Raw genomic sequence first — 20,264 nt, 5'->3', positions numbered from 1 at the left:
AACTTCAGTCTCTAAGTTGAGGTAAAAGTTCAGGAAATACCAGATATCAGGTTTTACTTGCATCCACTTTTCCATCTTAAAGGTTATACACCTGACCAAGGTGTAGAGGTCCAAAGACTCAAATATAAGGTTCCTGAATGATCCTGAACTAATATGTCTATCTGAGGCTCCTCTGTACCACACAATGCTCTAGGGAGGCATGGCTATGGTTCCAGTTCTATCTCCAGTTACTCACTCTCCATCACACCCTCATTCCCAAAACATATCGTATCTTCACTTTCCATCTGACCTGATTCAGAATTCATGGTCAATCACTAAAATCACTCCCTTGTGTACATAGCCAATCCTTTGTCTCTTTCTTCCTCCATCTGATACACCTAGCAAAGATGAAACCCTGATTAAACCCAATTATCCACCTACTCCACATCTGCACCAAAGAAACTAAAAACAAATGAAGAAAAATGTACCACTTTCCTATAGTTCTCATTTTAAATTCATGGTCACTGATCTTAAAAGGGCAATCAGCACTGGTCCATAACAGTAAAATATACTAAAATACCAAGTATGTTCATTTTCCCAATATCAAAACTATTTCATGCTTGCTCCTCTGTTCTCAAACCTCCTAGGCCTTCCCACTCCCCCAATTAGTGACTGAACTGAGAAAATAAAAGTAACCAGTCACAAGTTTCTCTTCGCACCACCAAAACTTCCTACCTACAAGATATTCTTCCTTCTTTCCTGTTACAACAAATAATATATTCCCATTCCCATCAAAGTCCAACCCTCCCATGTGCTCTGGACCTTGTATGTTCTCATTTTCTCAAGTAACTTATATCCCTCTCTGTCCTGCATCATCAATTTCTCCCCCAATGGATCTCTGGCATCAGCATACAAGCCTCCTTTAATATCTCCAGTTACTGAATCCATATTCCACTACATTGACTATCTTATTTCTTTTCTTCTTCAAAGAGTCACCTGTAAGGTTGCTTTCACTTTCTCTCCTCATAGTTGTTACTCAATTTACTCCAATCAGGTTTCTTCTTCTACTCAATTGTAATTGACATTACAATTGTCAAGGTCATCAGAGAAGTCCACCTACCAAATCCAAGAGTCGCATCTCTGTGCACTTTCCTGATCTCTCAATAACATTCAGTACTACCCTTCATCTTAAAAGATCTTCTCCTGCCTCACATAGTGATCACCGATGACCTCCATTTCACTAAATTTATTGTTTTTTACCACTATATAGTGTTGATAAATTCATGCTATTGAGTCAGATCTACCTTGGTTCAAATTTTGGCTCCATCACTTTCTAGCATCCAATTTAGGGAAAGCTATTTAACCACTGAGAATTAGTACTTAATTCATAGCTGTGAGAGTTAAATTAGTATCTTTTTCCCCCTTCTCTTTTACCTCTTCACAGCAGGTGACACAATTCGTCCTCCAAGAAATACCCTCTTCCATTAGTTTCTGGCTCCTCCCACCCATTACTGTCCTAAGTTCCTCAAACTCTATTTCCCTTTTAAATTTAGGAGTTCATTAATGTTCTGTATTCTATCCTTCAGCGATGAATCTCTTCCATTTTCATAACTAAAATTATAATCTAAACTTCGATGATATCTACATCTCAATTTCTAATCTATAATTTTCTCCCAAGGCCCAGCCTGCCAACCGAACAATCTCTATCTGGAAATCTCAGCTACTTCACACTCAACATGCTAAAAAAATAAGTCTTTATTCTTTTTCATGTGCTCTTTTCTCCACAAGAAACTCTCTTCCCTGTCATAGTCACTAACTCCTTGCTGTCAGTTTTGATAGTTCCATATATTTCCTGTTTTGTAATAGTCACTAAACTTACAATTACCAGCTTAATATATGGATTCCCTGCAAGAACACAGACTCCAAGATGGAAAATAAAATATCACCAAAACCTTGTACAGTATCTCATACATAGTAAATGCTTAATACATAGTTCTTAAATTGTATTTGAGTTATTTAAAAAGTTACTGCTTATTTACTTTATTGAACTTATTGGTATTTTATTTATTTGGATATCTAATTAATTGTTAACACATTTATTTCAAAATACTTAAAACACTCATTTACATTATTATCATTTCTAATCCACAAAAATACATCAAATAAAATTTAAAGGTACTTCTAAACATATTCTATTATGTTTGAGGAATTCTATAATTATCAATTGCCTCTAGATTTCAAAAATTAAAAAAGTTCAGAAGCTAAAAAAGAAAAGGTGATATTATTTGTGTCCCTACTTTGGAATTCCACATAATTTTTTAAAAAAATTTTACCAAAAAGATGATTTTAAAATCCTGAAACGCATAAGCTTTCTGGAGTATTTGTAAAAAAGACATCCTCTTTGAAGACTTTTATCATTTTCTCCACAATATAAAATTCTGTCACACTCTAATTGTGTATTAATATTTTGTTTGTTTTTACTCAGCAAAGTTAAATAGTGTCTAAAGCAATATTTTCGTTAGCTCATAGTCTTATCATGGATAAATGCAAACTTTCCATTAGGTAATGTGAAATATGGAAAAAAGCTTACATAAACACACAAACACACACTTTCACACATTCAAGGGAGTTCACGTTGTGATATCAAGGAGCTATACAAATATGATTTGAACACCTCAATATATTTGAATACATAAGATCTTTTAGAAAGTCATCATATTGATCACAAAACTTAAAAAATACACTATGTTGAGAAAAGACATTTTTGTATTGCTCTTAGAAAATATGACACCTCGAAAGATATAGTCATTAAAAAATTGATCACAATAAAAAAGATACAAAACAAAATTGTGTATCACAAAGCCTCAGGAATATTTAAACAAATTTGATTCCAAAGAACCAGACTTTTGTTTTCAAAGTATCTGGGCAATTATCTACCGAATAAGAGAAGTTTCTATTTTTTCTAATTGCTAAAGTATTTGATCAGATTGCTTCTACATGTTCTATGACAAAGTAAATACATATAACAAAAGCTTGTTTAATTTGTACACTAATGAAATAACAAAATTATAAAAAAGACAGCTCTATAATATTACAAAAATAACTGGGCTTTACACTGGTCTTAATTATCCAAATTAACTAGTTATCAAAGGACCTATTTTTGAGATAGTAATGTTATAACCTTTCTCCAGAAGCTCTTAAATCCTTTAAGTGTAAACTCTGAGTTTCTGTGTGTGGTTCCAAAATGACTATGGAAAACCATATGCCAAACTACAGCAAGACTTATTTTTGGTTTACACCCTTTTATCCAGTAAGTATACTCCAAGGGAATGACCCTAAATATCAAGGGAGCTTCATTCATTCATTCATTCATTCACCATTCAGAAAGTATTCATTGAGCAACTACTGTGTATGTATACACAAAGATGTTTATCACAATATAATAGAAAAATACTTGAAACAAACCCATTATGTGATAATAGAGGAATTGGTAAAAAAAATTATAGTATGTCAGCCAAAATATGAAAAGTCATTTAAAATATCTTACTAATGAGTTTGAAGTAATATGGAAAGATTTGTTACAGAGATAAGTGAGAAAAGCAGGCTATAACATCAAAGAAGTCACATGATCAGACTCTCAAAGGAAAGTGTGCAAGAACACTAAAAAAAAAGAGATCCAATAGATTGGCTGCATCTTGGTGGTAGCATCCCAACTGATACATATGCAAGTATCTTGACACAGAGGTGTTGGAGATAAAGCTCATTTTATAAAATTTCTGATCAAAATCAGTGAGTAAAGAGCCCAACAATCTATAGAACGTCTCTTCAGATCACAAGACAGTGTGTTGTCGAAAAAGAATAAATGCTATTTATCAAAAAAAAATCTGATTGATGAATGAGATTACCTTCTCGTAACCATATCTAATATTGAACAATAAAGATAAAACTTCAATTCTTTTTCCTAGGCCAAAAAAAAAATCACTATTTTTTAAAAAATCACTTATAAATTAATAGATGCATAGGAAAAAACTACTGGAAGTTCATGTAGCAAAACATTACAGTGTTGTGGATACGGGAATTACACCTGGTTTTAATGGAATTTTTTCCCTATGTTTTCCAAAATGCCAATTTAAATATGTACAGCTATTATAATAGAGAAAAATGAATTAAATCATTAAGAGAATATGCTAAAATAGTTTCACTATATGGATTAGATTAATAAAAATACAACATCTGTAAAATTCATACTTGCTCATGAGAGTAGCTCAGAAAAACTTGGTCCTTCAAAATCATACAACACAAATATCGCCTTTAAGGAAATCAAAATTCTTTAAATTTTTAACACAAGAGTTCATGATTTGAACAGCATATGTATTTTTCTCTTACTGAGAAAGCTGTTATAAATAGATTTAAGGATGTGTCTTCTTTTTAATGATATTGACTACTTCTTCATAAGACATCAACGTCAATGATGTCATCATATAGTCCTTATAATAAGGTGTGTTAATAAATGCAGCTTCTGTTAAACTGAGACAACATGAAAACATACAACTTTACTTACTATATAAAAAGTATATATTAGTGTCTCTCATTGACTTAAAGTATAAAATTGTTTCAACTTAATCAAAAAGGAAAATAAAATTTAGAATCCATATAACTTAGTTTTACAAAGTACTATCACAATAAAACAATCATTGCATTTCAAAACAGCCTTTAGCACTTTGAAACATATACGAATTACAGGATCAATAGCTAAATTATTAAAAAAGCACAATGATACAGTATCTGAGTGATGAGTATAGCATAGGACTCTGAAATAAAATTGCCTAGTTTCAAATCCTAGTTGTGCTGTTTATTAGTTGTAAAACATAGAAAAATGATTTAACCTCTATGTGTTTCCATTTCTCCATCTACCTATAAAATAAGGATAACAATAAGAATTCATGCCTGGTAGAGATGTTTTAAATGTTAAGGGAGGTAATACTGTCTCTAGCACAAAGTATTAAAAATAGGCTTATCCCCACTCCCCACATTTTCTCACTCTAGATAGAATGTTATAAATTTTGAAAATAAAAATAAAGATCTCTAACTCAAAAAAAATGGTTTTGAAAGTCCTAACTTCATTTGAAATCATAATTACCCATCCATAAAGTACCTTCTGCAACCTGAGCATAATCCAGTTTAACATTAATATAAATGAAAGTACTCTTATCAAGGTGATTTCATCCTGTTTGTTTCAAAAGAATGAAACACAAGATTCTTTCTTAAAAGATGGCCAAAAAAAATTAGAATCATTTATTAACAAAACAATTGTCCTGAACAGCAAATTCATTATAGAAAAATACAATAATGCAAGATTAATAGCAAAATTTAAATATTTTAGTATTTTTAGGATATTCAAACTTAACATTTTGATCTTATTCTAAATTACTAACATTTGTTACATATAAAACTGCTATTCTCTATAAATAAATAAACTTCAACTGTCTCTGATTAGCCTGGAACTAGTTATACTATCACCTAATAGAGCCATTCAACTATCTTGGGGATTATTTTATTCTCTTTTCTCATAAAGAAATTAATACAGTAACAGAATGTAACAAAAAAAAGTCAATAGTGTAGAAGGCTTTTAATAAATTTCATTTTGGCAAATGGTTATATAAAAATTAACAAACACTGAAATCATGATAATTTCATTTACTTGTTCTGTACATATCTGATTAATAGGTATTAATTTTGTTGATGGAAATGAGAGAATTCTATCGTTATATACAGATTAGAAATGTAAATACTTAGGCATTTTCTATGACTACTGACTTCACAAATTATTTTGAATATTACTTCAAATAATACTGTGAATGCCAGAGTTTAGGTAAGCAAAGAGCTCTACTGCCCCCTAACGAAATAAACCAACAAAAAAACAAACAAAAAACCCCATAAAACTCCTTTTAAGTTATCTGTGGAACAGGAAAATAATCTCACTTTTCTAAGTGCAATAGATAAACACTAAAACAATTAACTGAAAACAACTAGTATATCAAAATACTGTAGGAAAAAACTACAGTCACTGGTTTTCATGATAAACTTAGTAGCAAAACAGGAAAGCCTTGAGACAGAAATGTTCTAAGAGAAAGGAGACCAGTACAACATTGTTATCAAATGTGATAGCAATTAAAACTTCACTGCAGGCTACACTTTTCATGTGCATGTTGGAAGTGAATGAGAAAAGCGATTCTTAGAAACCACACTCTTCAGTGCATTTTAGTAAGTTCTCAGTTTAGCAGCTCAAAAGTAAATACCATCAAAATATTCTCTCACAATTTGCACTGCCTCGAATCCTCTCAGAATCATTTTGATATATGTACATTTTCGAGATAACTACTTTGTAAAATATACATTTAAAATAATTTTACCTAATGCTTCCTGTTTTAAACAAGTGCCAATTTCATAAGTATGACAACTTTGTACTTTATGGTACTTTCCATAATAAACTAGTGATTAATTTTTAATCTTCTTTTAATAACAGCTCTCCTTTAATGAAGTCGGTTTTTAAAACATCCTTCATACTCCTAGTCCTTTCATTTAATATTCCAACCTGTCAAGAATTCCTAAATTCTCATTTCAGAAAAGAGTAAATGAAAGCAGTGTGTGGTCCTTAATAATAGAAATTAACATAACGATCAACATCAAGGAATCAGATGTAATAAGAATACAAAGAATAGAATACTAGATCATAAAAACAGAGAATGTAAACAAAAGAAAAGTAAAAATTCCAGGCAGCATTTCACTGAGGAGAACAAAGGTGTAGTAGTTAATTGTTCCTTTATGACTAGGGTGTGCTGCATCACATGGAGATGGCAATGTTTCTGTCCAGGGTGACAGTGGATGTACACTCCATTACATTTCCATTGTTTAGGAGCTATAAGTAATGGACCAAATCCACACAATGCTATAGGGGAGATTAAGCAATACAAAGAGGTTCATTTAAATCTACATACAAAATGAAAATATCCTTTACATTTGTGTGCTGCTGCTCTTTTCAAGTGTTTGTTTATTAATGAAAATGCTTCTCTAGTTCTGCAAGTTGTAAGAGTAACAAAATGTTCTTTTAAAATTTCAGAATAGTAACAGAAAAATACAAATGTACTCAAACCAATAATTCAAATGAGCTGGATCTCACATCTGTATGGATTTCCTGAAGTATATGAATTTAAAAAATGACTCTTACTAGAAGCATTACTCATTCATTCCTACTGCCTAAAAATATGATAGAGACAGAGGCATATTTTGAAGACATAATAAAGTTGCTGGGAGGTCTCAAGCATCACAAAGTCAAGAATTGCGAAAGTCATGGTGCTTAAAGCATATCTAATATATATATATCTATATCTATCATATAGATAGATATCATATTTTAAAAAAAAACATTATTCAATGTCCCTAAAAGACGAGCACCTTGCAAGACAAGCTATTTCTTCAAATAAATAACAAAGTGATATATAAGTCTGACATCAAAATCTGTCACAAATAAAGATCTGTCAATTTGTTAATCCTTATTTAATTTTAATTGAATTATGTTTAAATTTTAAATCCATAGAGAAAAGACTCTTCTAATATATATATCTATCTAGTAAAATATACATCATTTCAATGGGCTACCATTTCTTACCTTTGAATCTTCATTGCTCACTTCTAGCTGTAACACAGCTTGAGGAGATTTTAGTTTTGCTTAACATTTTATATATATATATATACACACATATATATGTATACATACATATGTGTGTGTGTTATATATATATACTTTATATATATATACATATATATATATGTATATAAATGTATTCACAACAGTAGCCTTCCAACCTATAAATTGCATTTAGCTACTCATACTTAACATATGGTAGTCAAGAAAAATAAAACAATGAAAGTATATAACTATTGGGAGGATGAATACATGTAAGTATGTATATATTGTGTGTTTTCACTCATGGAATAGTCCCAGTCTATACCAGTGAGTTCCAGATTATTTTCCTAACTTAAAAGAATGCCTTCCCTAGTGTGTGGGAGAAAAGATCTTTCCAGGCTGTCCTTTGCTTCCCTGATTCCCAGTAAGAATAAATATAAAAAATATGATCAAGAACAAAAGGAAGGAAGGATGCAGGGGAAGGAAAAAAAGAAAAGGTTCATTTCATCAGGAATGACAGCTTTGGTTTAAAACAAGGAGATTCATTTATTCGTTAGCCAACAATGTTTTACTGATGATAATGGAGATTGTAGCAGCCAACATTTATTGAGCATTTACCATATATATACTAGGCAATGGACTAAGCACTTTACATACACTGGGTATTTAACCTTCATAGAAACCCTGGAAGATAGATAATTTTACGCCCATTTTACAGATGAAGAAACTGATACTTATAGAAATTAAGTAATTTGCCCTAGGTTACACTGCTACTAAATGGCAAAGCATACATACCAATCAATTTGACTCTTAACCATGAAGTTTATATTACTTTCTGGTGAAAATGTGTGAAATGAAATAGTTTTGAAACACTGTAATAAATTAACAAATTATATATAATAAGACCCAAATCAATTGCCTAAAATTGGGCTAGGCGCTGGTCTCAGTTCTTAAAGAAGACAGAATGTGCCTAATATAATAAACAGTGAAAGCACTAACAAAGAAGTCATAATATTACCATCCTTCGATGTTCATTATAAACAATAACATTTCTTCCATTATTCTCTGATCACATCAAGCCATAGTAACCTCTCCTTCCTCAGATCTTCCTACCTCATTTTCATCTGTTTTATTTGTCTTAAAATGAACAGTATCATTTATTTAGGGGAAAATGGGTTACTCCCCCTTTTCTATCTTAAAAAGATAATCGATTACAATTTGAAAATATAAAAAATAGCTCTTATTGATATCTGAAATATTCATTTCTCTATATGCCACAGTAAGAAAAATTATTCCATAAAACTCTAACTTTTGATAACACAATCAAGTTTTCTGAAACTAATACTAAAGAAGAAATCACCATGTGGCATAAAACTAATCCAAAATTCTATTTTGCAAGAGCTGGAATTTATAACCACATGCACACATACTACAAACACATAAACACAATTCAGATCATCTCCATATTCCAGGCATTGGCTGGACAACAGCAACATTCCCTTACCAAATATATTTAGCTTAAAACTCAAAACATCCAGGAATATCCACAAATATATAAAACATTAAAATCATAATTTTATATGGCTATGACCAGTTTTTCCATTGCAGGATTTAAAAGAAAACATTATTCAATGTTCCTAAAAGACGAGCACCTTGCAAGACAAGCTATTTCTTCAAATAAATAACAAAGTGATATATGTCTGACATCAAAATCTGTCACAAATAAAATCTGTCAATTTGTTAATCCTTGTTTAATTTTAATTAAATTATGTTTAAATTTTAAATCCATAGAGAAAAGACTCTTCTAACAAAATATAAGACCTAGTAAAATATACATCATTTCAATGGGCTACCATTTCTTACCTTTGAATCTTCATTGCTCACTTCTAGCTGTAACACAGCTTGAGGAGATTTTAGTTTTGCTTGAGCAGAGTGAGCCATCTGAAGGTTAAGCTGCCATCCAACTGTCTCTAGCTGTAAAAGACAAGTGCAGATTAGAATCAGACGAGGCAGAAGGAAGAACACAGTCAACTTTAAGCAAAACCACTCAGCAGTTTTTAATCAACATGGATAGCCTGGACTTTGTGGAAAGTCAGCTCCAGAGTTCCTTTAACCTGCACACTCTGCAAATTCTTCTTTTAGGCTCATTAGATTGGCCTCGTGCCATGCCTGTCAAATTCAAAGTAAAACTGGTCTTTAAATACTCTCTGTTCTAAAAATAAAAGTTCTAAAATTAAGCAATAAAGTATACTAAAAGAGTCAATGGTTTTTAAATAATACATTGCTATTTTAAAATAGTATGTTTTAAAGCAAATGATTTTTAAAGTCATAAATTTTAACTAGTAAATAGTATATATTAGTGATAATCACTTTAATAACCTTCTATTATCTTTCAAAACTCTTTGTATTAGGTAAAACACAGATAAGACTTTTTTTTTTTAATTTAGAGGGAAATCAAAGTACCCAGATGGTAAGAGGTTCACACATTTAGACACAGTTAGTGAGACTGGAATACAGCCAGGCAAAGAATTGATATCTGCTAGTGAGCAGGTGTTACCCAATAGATTATCATGCTTTCCAAAGAACTCTAACTTACTATGGTTCCCAGTTATGACAGAAACTAATTAGAACATTTCCTTTGAATTTATTAATGAACACAACAGCGAAATTCAATCAGGTAAGACAAAAATAATAAAGACAGACTAGAGCAGCATAAATATGGCTTTATTGAACTTGACAGATTATTGGTTTCTCCATCCTCTGAACTATGAGCTTAAAAATTTTAGATTTAATTTCCAGTAAATCTCAACTATTAATATTTAGGGAAGTTCTGTGAAATGCAATTATAGTATGCCTCTGACATGACCCTACTAATTGATTTAGTAAAACTACCTTAGCTGCATTGGTAAGAATGGCAGCCTCACAACAATTTTTACTTAACCAGAATACTAATTGCTTACTTGAAAGCCTGTTCAACAGCTAGAATCACAGCAGTGACTCAAAGCCAAATTGGAAAGAGAGCAATGGAAGTATTATCTATTCGAGAGAGGATGTGATGAGAAAATAAAGATACAGTTCTGTTCTCTCTGGCACTGAACCTTTCAGAAGTTATGGAGAAGAAGAAGGAAGATGTCGCAGAAACATAATCCATAAGATCAGAAGTAAAAAAAATCAATTTACTAGTGCACAGTAAGGGTCCTTACTTAATATACTAACCTTTAACACTGATTACAGTAAGCATAGTCTCTAAAATTTTCAATAGTCACATGCAATATACCTTCCAATAAAATAAAGAAAAACATATCGTAACCACTTTCATACATACAAGCACTCTGACACACTATTTTAACTGAAAAACACCCTCTAGGCATTCATATGGACCTATAAGATACTGATTTGATCTAATTTAACTGATTCTATCCTTGTCCTTAAAGCAGGTAAGATAAATGATGAAGATAAATATTAAGTAAATAAATTAAGTATACCCCCATTGTGGTCGGGCCTTTGCATGAATTAATGTATGCTTAGTCACTACATAGAGGTGATGTGGAAGAATTAAAAAGAGTACTGAATTTAAAGCTTATGATTGGTTCATAGTTAGTCTGTCACTCAACTAGCTATGTGACCTCAGTTGTCACGATCTTTTAAGCTCTAAATTTCCTCATAAAAAATGGAAATAAATATACCTGAACTATCTACTTTTCTGAGTTACTGTTAATATCAAATAAGAAAATGCATATTTAAAGTGTTTTGAGTAACCACAAAGCATTATAAATATAAGGCATTTTGATCACCTAATTTTTTCTACTTCTTTTAAATATAGTAGGCACTCTATTTTTATTGAATTGAATTGAATCAAAGAACATTCACAAGGAAAGGTAATTTTAAAAAGAGTCAAGATGAAAAATAGTTTCTGGGTTGGCTTTCTTAAATTCCATAGTCTTTCTATTGAATTTTGTGATTTAAAAAATATTGGTCCAAGACACATGAAAGAGTAATTTAGAAAGTAAATAACATTACTAAGCTCATATGTAGGTATATGCACATATACACACCCACACATAAAATTTCATAGAAAATCAGCCATATTCAAAAACCTTAAATTTAGAGGAAATATAGAAAGAAAACTAGCATTATAAGAGAACATTTTACAAAACAATAAAAAAAACAAAAACAAACTTTTTTTAGTGAAACTAGGAGACAAAGAAAATAAATACTACTTGAGATAGCTGTTCTTATTACTCTTATACAGATTAAAAATGTAAAATGTAAACAAATGGTGAATCAGATTATAGAGTATATGAAGGTTCCTTATGTTATTATTGCAACTTTTCTCTAAGTTTGAAATTATATCAAAATAAAAACCAGAAGTTATAAGAAATTGATTTAAGTAAGAATCATCATGGATACTCAATCTAAGTGGTGAAAGTTTCATTTGGAACACACAGTCACAATTTATCTACCCACAATTTCTTTTTAGTTACAAGAGAAAAAAAATTAATTATGCAGTGTAAAAAACACAGAGCATCTTAATCAAGAAATCAAATTAACATCACCAAAAAGTGGCAAACGGACATCACATGCCTCTGGGTGTGATATCCTGCAGACCTCAACATCATTTACACAGCTTTCTAGACAAAATATCATAACCTAAATTTGATTATAAAGAAACAACAGAAAAATAAAAATTGAGAAATAGCATATAAAATAAGTGGCGCATACACTTATTCAAAAGTGTCAATGTCCTAAAAGTCAATGTCCTAAAAGACAAAGAAAAGTTGAAGAAAGAAGTACAGTTGACCCTTGAACAATGCAGAAAGGCTAGCGGCATTGACATCCCTGCAGTTGAAAATACGCATATAATTTTTGACTCCCTCAAAACTTAACTACTAATAGCCTACTGTTGACCAGAAGCTTTACCAATAACAATTAACACATATTTTGTATGTAATACGTAATATATACTGTATTCTTACAATAAAGTAAGCTAGAGAAAAGAAAATGTTACTAAGACTATCATAAAGAGAAAAAATATTTCACGATATTTATTGAAAAAAATTTGCATATTAATGGACCTGCGCTGTTCAAACCCCTGTTGTTCAAGGATCAACTGTAATTCTTTACATTGTTTAGAACATATTATTATATTATTTGTCAGGTCTATAATAGGCATTGATGATATAAATATGAATAAGACAAAGTCCCTTTGCCAAGGCGAAGATCTCATAGTATACTCTTTAATTATTCCTCTGAGACTCGTAACTGAGAAACAAATATGCTATTATTCCTCTGAGACTCATAACTGAGAAACAAATATTTTAATTACATATAAAACAACAAAGTCTAGTGAGAATTTGTATTTAACTTAGCTAAACTATATGTGCTTCTATTTAAAATAAAATTCTGTCTTGTGTACATCAGACATTTGTACCCTAAAATTCTAGGAACCATTTTAATATAATTTGTTTCGTTATTTCCTATTCAATTTAAATCTGAGGATCCTATATCTTAATAAACACCCCATGTTTAAATGTCATCAAAATACATAAAACACAAGGAAAATAAGACAATATTTTTAATGTTTTTCAACCCATGTCAAAACTGTTTAAATGATAGTTTTGGGGCATCTCACTTACAATACTTCTTATCTGACAATGTTATTAAGATGCCAGTTCAAAATATGACTTCATTCTCCCTCTAATTTCCACATAACAATTTAAACATAAGAGTAAATTCTCATAATTACTTTGTAAACTGTAATTCCAAACACATGCAAAATAAGCTAATATTACAAAAATATTAACTCTTTTAAATTGAAAAAGAATATGTAAAGTTATCACTAGATTTTAACTAGCGGCTCTCTAAAATGGGAGCCACTGTTTGGACCATAATGTACAATAAGAAATACATACGTTGCTAACTGATACACACACACACACACACACACACAAACAGTTCCACAAAACAATTTTTACCCAGAGCAATAATCTCTATTAGGTTTCATTTTTTTAAATGCTATTTCGAAAACCTCTAAATTGATTCTATTACCCACTAAAACACTAACAGATAAGGCTATCTATGGCTAGAAAAATACTCCTCAGAAATACTAAGTGAGTTTTAAGAATGATGTGTGTGAGCATTCATAAAACAATTCTTTTTTATTATAATAAATCATGAAAAAACAAACATAAGAGCTGTAACTGCTAAAATAGAAAAAACCTATATTCTGTTGCTATAATCTACTGTTTATTTTATAACTGGTAAATACCATAAGCTGAAATTCCATATATGTATGGCTCATTACAGAAACTGTACACCACTATTTACTCATAAAATATAAAAATGAGAAAGTTGACTAAATATTTAATATAAGAACATAAACTCACCTATTTTTATTCTTTTTTTAAATAAATTTATTTAAATTAGTTTCAAGTATAAAGTACATTGGTTAGACATCTATAATGTTCATAAAAACAATCCCTCCAATTGCTTTTTTATTTTTTAACGCCTACAGCACCTGGTATTCAAACTTACCTATTTTTAAGGCTTAGCTATATACTCCACAAGTTTTTTTTTTTTTATTTTTAACCAATTCTATTGACTCCAATGATTTCTTTCTCTATAATATACTAATTAATTCTATAAAATTCCCAGCTTCAAAAACAATGCCTTCTGGTATCTAGAAGTATATACCTAAAAACAAAAAAATCTTTCCGCAGCTTATATAAACTCTCGACAAAATACCAAAATAAAACAATTATTTGAGCACTCTTGAACAAAAACACATACATGTTGGATAACTGAAATATAATGCAATGTTAACAACCAATTGGTCAAAGAAGAAATCAAAAGAGAAATCAAAAAATATTTTTAGACTAATGACAACGGAAATGCAACATACCAAAACTTATGGGATGCAGTAAAAGCAGTTCTAAGAGGGAACTTCACAGCGTTTCTTGTCTACATCAAGAAACAAGAAAGATCTCAAAAAACTAGATAAAGAACAAAGTCCAAAGTTAATTTTAAAAAGGGGGAGGGATTATCAAAAATCACAGTGGCAAAAAATGAAGTAGAGACTAAAAAGACAATAGGGAAAAAAATCAATAAAACTAAGAGCTAGTGTTTTGAAAAAAATAAACAAAACTGACAAATCTTTAGCTAGATTCACCAAAAGAGAGAAAACTCAAATAAAAAAAGAAATTAAAGAGGAGACATTACTACTGATACCACAGAAATAGAAATGATCATTAAGAGACTACTATAAACATTTATATGGCAACAAATTGGACAACCTAGAAGAAATGCATAAACTTCTAGAAATCTTACCAAGACTGAATCACACAGAAATAGGAAATCTGAACACATTAATTACTAGTTTGGAGATTAACTCAATAATCAAAAACCTCCCAACAAACAAAAGTCCAGGACCAGATGGCTTCACTAGTAAATTCTACCAAACATTTAAAGAAGAATTAATAGCAATCCTTCTCGAGCTCTTCCAAAAAATAGAAGAGGGAACACTTCCAAACTCATTTTACAAAAACAGCATTACCCTGACTCTAAATCCGGAAAAGGAAACCATGAGAAAAGAAAATGACAGGTCAACATCTTTGATAAACATACATAAAAAATCCTCAACCAAATATTAGCAAACTGCATTGAGCAATAAATTAGAAGGATCATATAAGGATGGTTCAACATCTACAAATCAATCAATGTGATATGCCACTTTAACAAAATGAAGAATAAAACTCATATGATCATCTCAATAGATGCAGAAAAAGCATGTGATTTTAACATCCATTAATAAGAACTCTCAAAAAAATAGAGTGGTAACGTATCTTAACATAATAAGGCCATAAAAGACAAGTTCACAGCTAAGATCATACTTGATGGTAAAACTTAAAGCTTTTCCTCTAAAATCAGGAACAAGACAAGGATGCCCACTGTCAACATTTTTATTCAGCATAGTATTGGAGGTCCTAGCTAAAGCAATTTCGCAAAAAAAAAAAAAAAAGGAAGTAAAAGGCATCCAAATCAAAAAGAAAGAAGTAAAACTGTCGCTGTTTGCAGATGACATGGCATTATACACAGAAAACCCTAGAGACTCCACCAAAAAAATCCCTGGACCTAATAAACAAGTTCAATAAAGTTACTGGATACAAAATCAATATACAGAAAAATGTTGCATTTCCATAAACTAACAACTAACTATTAGAAAGAGAAATTAAGAAACCAATTCCATTTACAATTACATCAAAACAATCCCATTTACAATTATATCAACAACAACGAAAAAGAATAAAATACGTACAAAATAGCTTTAACCAAGGAGGTGAAAGACCTGTACATAGAAGACTATATGACACTGATGAAAGAAACAGAAGACACAAAATAAGTAGAAGGATATACTGTGTTCGTAGACAGAATTAACATGGTTAAAATGCCCATATTAAAACTCCAGTGATATTTTTCACAGAAACAGAACAAACAATCCTAAAATCTGTGTGGAACCACAAAAGACCCAGGATAGCCAAAGCAATCTCAAAAAAGAACTATGCTAAAAGCATCACACTTCTCAATTTTAAACTACATTGGAAAGCTATAGTAACCAAACAGTATGGAATTGTCATAAAAACAAACACAGAAGCCAGAATATACAGTAGGGTAAAGACGATCTCTTCAATAAATGGTTGGGAAAATTGGACAGACACATGCCAAAAGAAGAAAAGAAAAAGAAAGAAACTGGACCTTCTTACACCATATACAAGAATAGACTCAAATGGATTAAAGACTTAAATATAAGACCCGAAACCATAAAACTTTAGAAGAAAATATAGGTAGTAAACTCTCTGATATTGCTAACAGTAATTCTTTTTCAGATATATCTCTATGGACAAGGGAAACAAAAGAAAAAATAAACAAATGGGACTACATCAAACTAAAAAAGTTTTTTTTACAGCAAAAGAAACCATCGACAAAACAAAAAGACAACTGATTGAGTGGGAGAAGATATTCGCTTATGATGCATCTGATAAAAAGTTAACATCCAAAATATATAAAGAACTCATACAACTCAACAACAAAGAAAAACAAACAATCCAATTAAAAAATGGGCAGAAGACCTGAATAGATATTTCTTCAAAGAAGAAATACAGATAGCCAATAGACATATGAAAAGATGCTCAAGGTCACTAATCATCAGAGAAATGCAAATTAAAACCAAAATGAGATATCGTCTCACACCTGTCAGAATGCCTATCATCAATAAAGCAAAGAACAACAAGTACTGGTGAGGATATAGAGAAAAGGGAACCACACACTCTTGGTGGGATTGCAAATTGCTATAGCCACTATGGAAAACAATCTAAAAGTTTCTCAAAAAATTTAAAATGGATACACCTTTTGATCCATGAATTGCACTTCTGGGTATTTATCCAAAGAAACTAAAACAATAATTCATAAAGATCTATGTACCCCTATGTTCATGGCAGCACAGTTTACAATAGCTAAGATATAAAAGCAACCTAAATGCCCATCAACAGATGATTGGATAAAGAAGTTATGGTTCATATACACAATGAAATATTACTCGGCCATTTGAAAAAAAAATGAAATCCTACCATTTGCAATGACATGGATGGACCTAGAGGTTATTATGCTGAGTGAAATAAGTCAGAGAGACAAATACCATATGATTTTGCTTATAAGCAGTCTAAGAAACAAAAAGAACAAACTAATCAAAACCAGACTCACAAATATACAGGACAATCTAGGGACAGCCAGAGGGGAGGGGAGGTTGAGGGTTGGGAGAATGGGGTGAAGGGTTAAAGAAATAAAAAATTAGTAGTTGATAGATGGACATGGGAATGAGGAGCACAGCATAGGGAATGCAGTTAGCATTAATGTAATGGCTAGGTGGAGAGCCAGAGGAGAGAAAGAGCAATGTAGGGGGATCGTTTTATAAACTATATAAATGTCTAACCAATGTACTGTATATCTGAAACTAATAATAAAATAAATTAAAAAAAAACACACAGATCAATGGAACAAAATAGAGAGTCCAAAGATAAACTCATGCATATATGGTCAATTAATTTATGACAAAGGAGCCAAGAATATAGATGGAAAAACAACAGTCTCTTCAATAAACGATTTGGGGAAAAATGGACAGCCACATTCAAAAGAATGAAACTGGACCACTATCTTATACTACACAAAAACTAACTTAAAATGGATTAAAAACCTGAATGAAAAACCTAAAATTATAAAACTCCAGGAAGAAAACATAAGCAGTAAGCTTCTTGACATTGGTCTTGGCAATGAATTTTTAGATTTGACATCAAAAGCAAAGTCAACAAAAGCAAAAATAAACAAGCTAGATTACATCAAACTAAAAAGGCTGTGCACAGTAAAGGAAACTATCAACAAAATAAAAAAGGCAACCTACCAAATGGGAGAAAATATTTACTAATCATATATCTAATAAGAGGTTAACATCTACAATACATAAAGAACTCATATAACTCAATAGCATAGAAATAAATAATCTGATTTGAAAATAAGCAGATCTAATAGACATTTTTCCAAAGACATATAGATTGCTGACAAGTATATGAAAAGGTGTTCAACATCACTAATCATCAGGAAAATGCAAATCAAAACCACAATAAGATATCACCTCCCTCTGTTAGAATAGCTATTAGCCAAAAAGACAAGAATAATGAGCATTGGTGCAGATGTAGAGAAAAGGGAACCCTTGGGTACTACAGGTCAGAATGTAAATTGGTGCAGCCACTGTGAAAAACTGTATGGAGGTTCCTCAAAAAAGTAAAAATAGAATACCATATGATCCAGCAATTCTACTTGTGGGTATTTATCCAAAGGAAATGAAAACACTAACTCAAAAAGACATCTGTACTCCATGTTCATCACATTATTTACAAGAGCCAAGACATGAAATCAACCCAAGTGTCCATCAATGAATAAGTGGATAAATAAAATGTGATATGCATGTATGTGTGTATACATATGCACATACATACATACATATACATACATACACAATGGAATATTATTCAGCCATAAACAAGGAAATCCTGCCATCTGCAACAACATGGATGGACCTTGAAGGCATTGTGCTAAATGAAATAAATGAGACAGAAAAAGGCAAATACTGTATGATCTCACTTATATGTGGAATCTTGGAAGGGAGGGATGAAGGGAGGAAGAGAGGGAGGAAGAAAGACCTTAGATACATAGAACAGATCGATGGTGGCCAGAGGCAGGGGCTGGGAGACAGTGAAATAGATGCAGTTGGTCAAAGGTACAAACTTCCAGTTATAAAATAAGTAAGTTAGAGATATAATGCAGTTGGTCAAAGGTACAAACTTCCAGTTATAAAATAAGTCCTAGAGATATAATATATAGTATGGTTACTATAGTTAATAATACTATATTATATATTCGAAAGTTTCTAAGAGAGTAAATCTTAAAAGCTCTCATCACAAGAAAAAAAATTTGTAACTATGTGCCATGATGGATGTTAACTACACTTATTCTGGTAAGCATTTTGCAACATATACAAATACCGAATCGTTATGTTGAACACCTGAAACTAAGACATTGTTCATGTCGATTACATCTCAATTTTAAGAAATGAAACACTTCAAATATAATGAGATAGGCAATTTGGAAGTAAAATAATAGAAAAAAATGTATCATGTAATGTTAATCAAAACAAAGCAGGGAGGGCTATAAAATTACCAAGATAAAAAAGGACATTAAATAACTATAAAAAGATCAATCCATCAATAAGACAAAGCAATGCTAAATGTTCTAATGTACATACACCAAAAACAAAATATGCAAAATATGTGAAGCAAAAATTGATGGAACTAAAAGAAGTAGACAAATCTACAACTATAGTTAGAGACTTCAAAGCCTGAATCTCAACAATTGCTAGAGTATCTAGAAAGAAAATTAGCAAAAAATATAGAAAATTTTAACATCATCATCATCAATGAAAATAATCTAATTGATTTTCACAGAACGCACATACTTTTCAAGCACCCACAGAACATATACCAAAACAGACCATATTCTGGGCCATGAAACACCCCTTGACAAATAAAAAAAAAACTGAACTCATACAGAATATGTTCTCTAACCATAATGGTAACTAACTAGAAATCAATAACAGAAATATAAGATGAATGTCTATAGACACTCAGAAACTAAACACACCTTCAAATAATCCATGAGTCAAAGAGGAAGTCTCAAGGAAAATAAAAGTATATATTGAACTAATTGAAAATAAAAATACAGTGTATCAAAATTTGTGAGATACAGCTAAATCAATGCTGAGAGGAAAATTTACAGCGTCAAACGCTTAAATTTGAAAAGAGGAAAAACATCAAATCAACGACCCAAGAATCTCAAGAACCACATAGGCAAAATTTAACCTCAACCAACTGACACACCTTATGTAAAATTAACTCAATAGAGATCATGGACATAAATGACAATATAAAACAATAAAATTTTATTTAAAAGAAAACTAAGCAAAGAGTTCTTAGATGAACTACGGCAAGGGAAA

The 20,264-nt window shown here is 31.0% G+C and overlaps 1 protein-coding gene across 5 annotated transcripts in view; it reads right to left on the bottom strand.

Annotated features, from left to right (window-relative positions):
* COMMD10 (COMM domain containing 10) overlaps window positions 1-20,264 on the bottom strand; it is a 150,295-nt gene that overhangs the window by 108,581 nt on the left and 21,450 nt on the right. For all 5 annotated transcript variants that reach the window (XM_025047849.1, XM_025047853.1, XM_025047851.1 and 2 more), the window contains exon 5: window positions 9,530-9,640. In XM_025047849.1, coding sequence (XP_024903617.1) covers window positions 9,530-9,640 — 111 coding nt within the window. The remainder of the gene's footprint in view (window positions 1-9,529; window positions 9,641-20,264) is intronic.

Source organism: Pteropus alecto, unplaced genomic scaffold (assembly GCF_000325575.1).
Source record: "Pteropus alecto unplaced genomic scaffold, ASM32557v1 scaffold20, whole genome shotgun sequence".
Classification (NCBI taxonomy): domain Eukaryota; kingdom Metazoa; phylum Chordata; class Mammalia; order Chiroptera; family Pteropodidae; genus Pteropus; species Pteropus alecto.
Note: the sequence above shows the minus strand (reverse complement) of the source record. Positions and strands in the feature narration are given on the sequence as shown.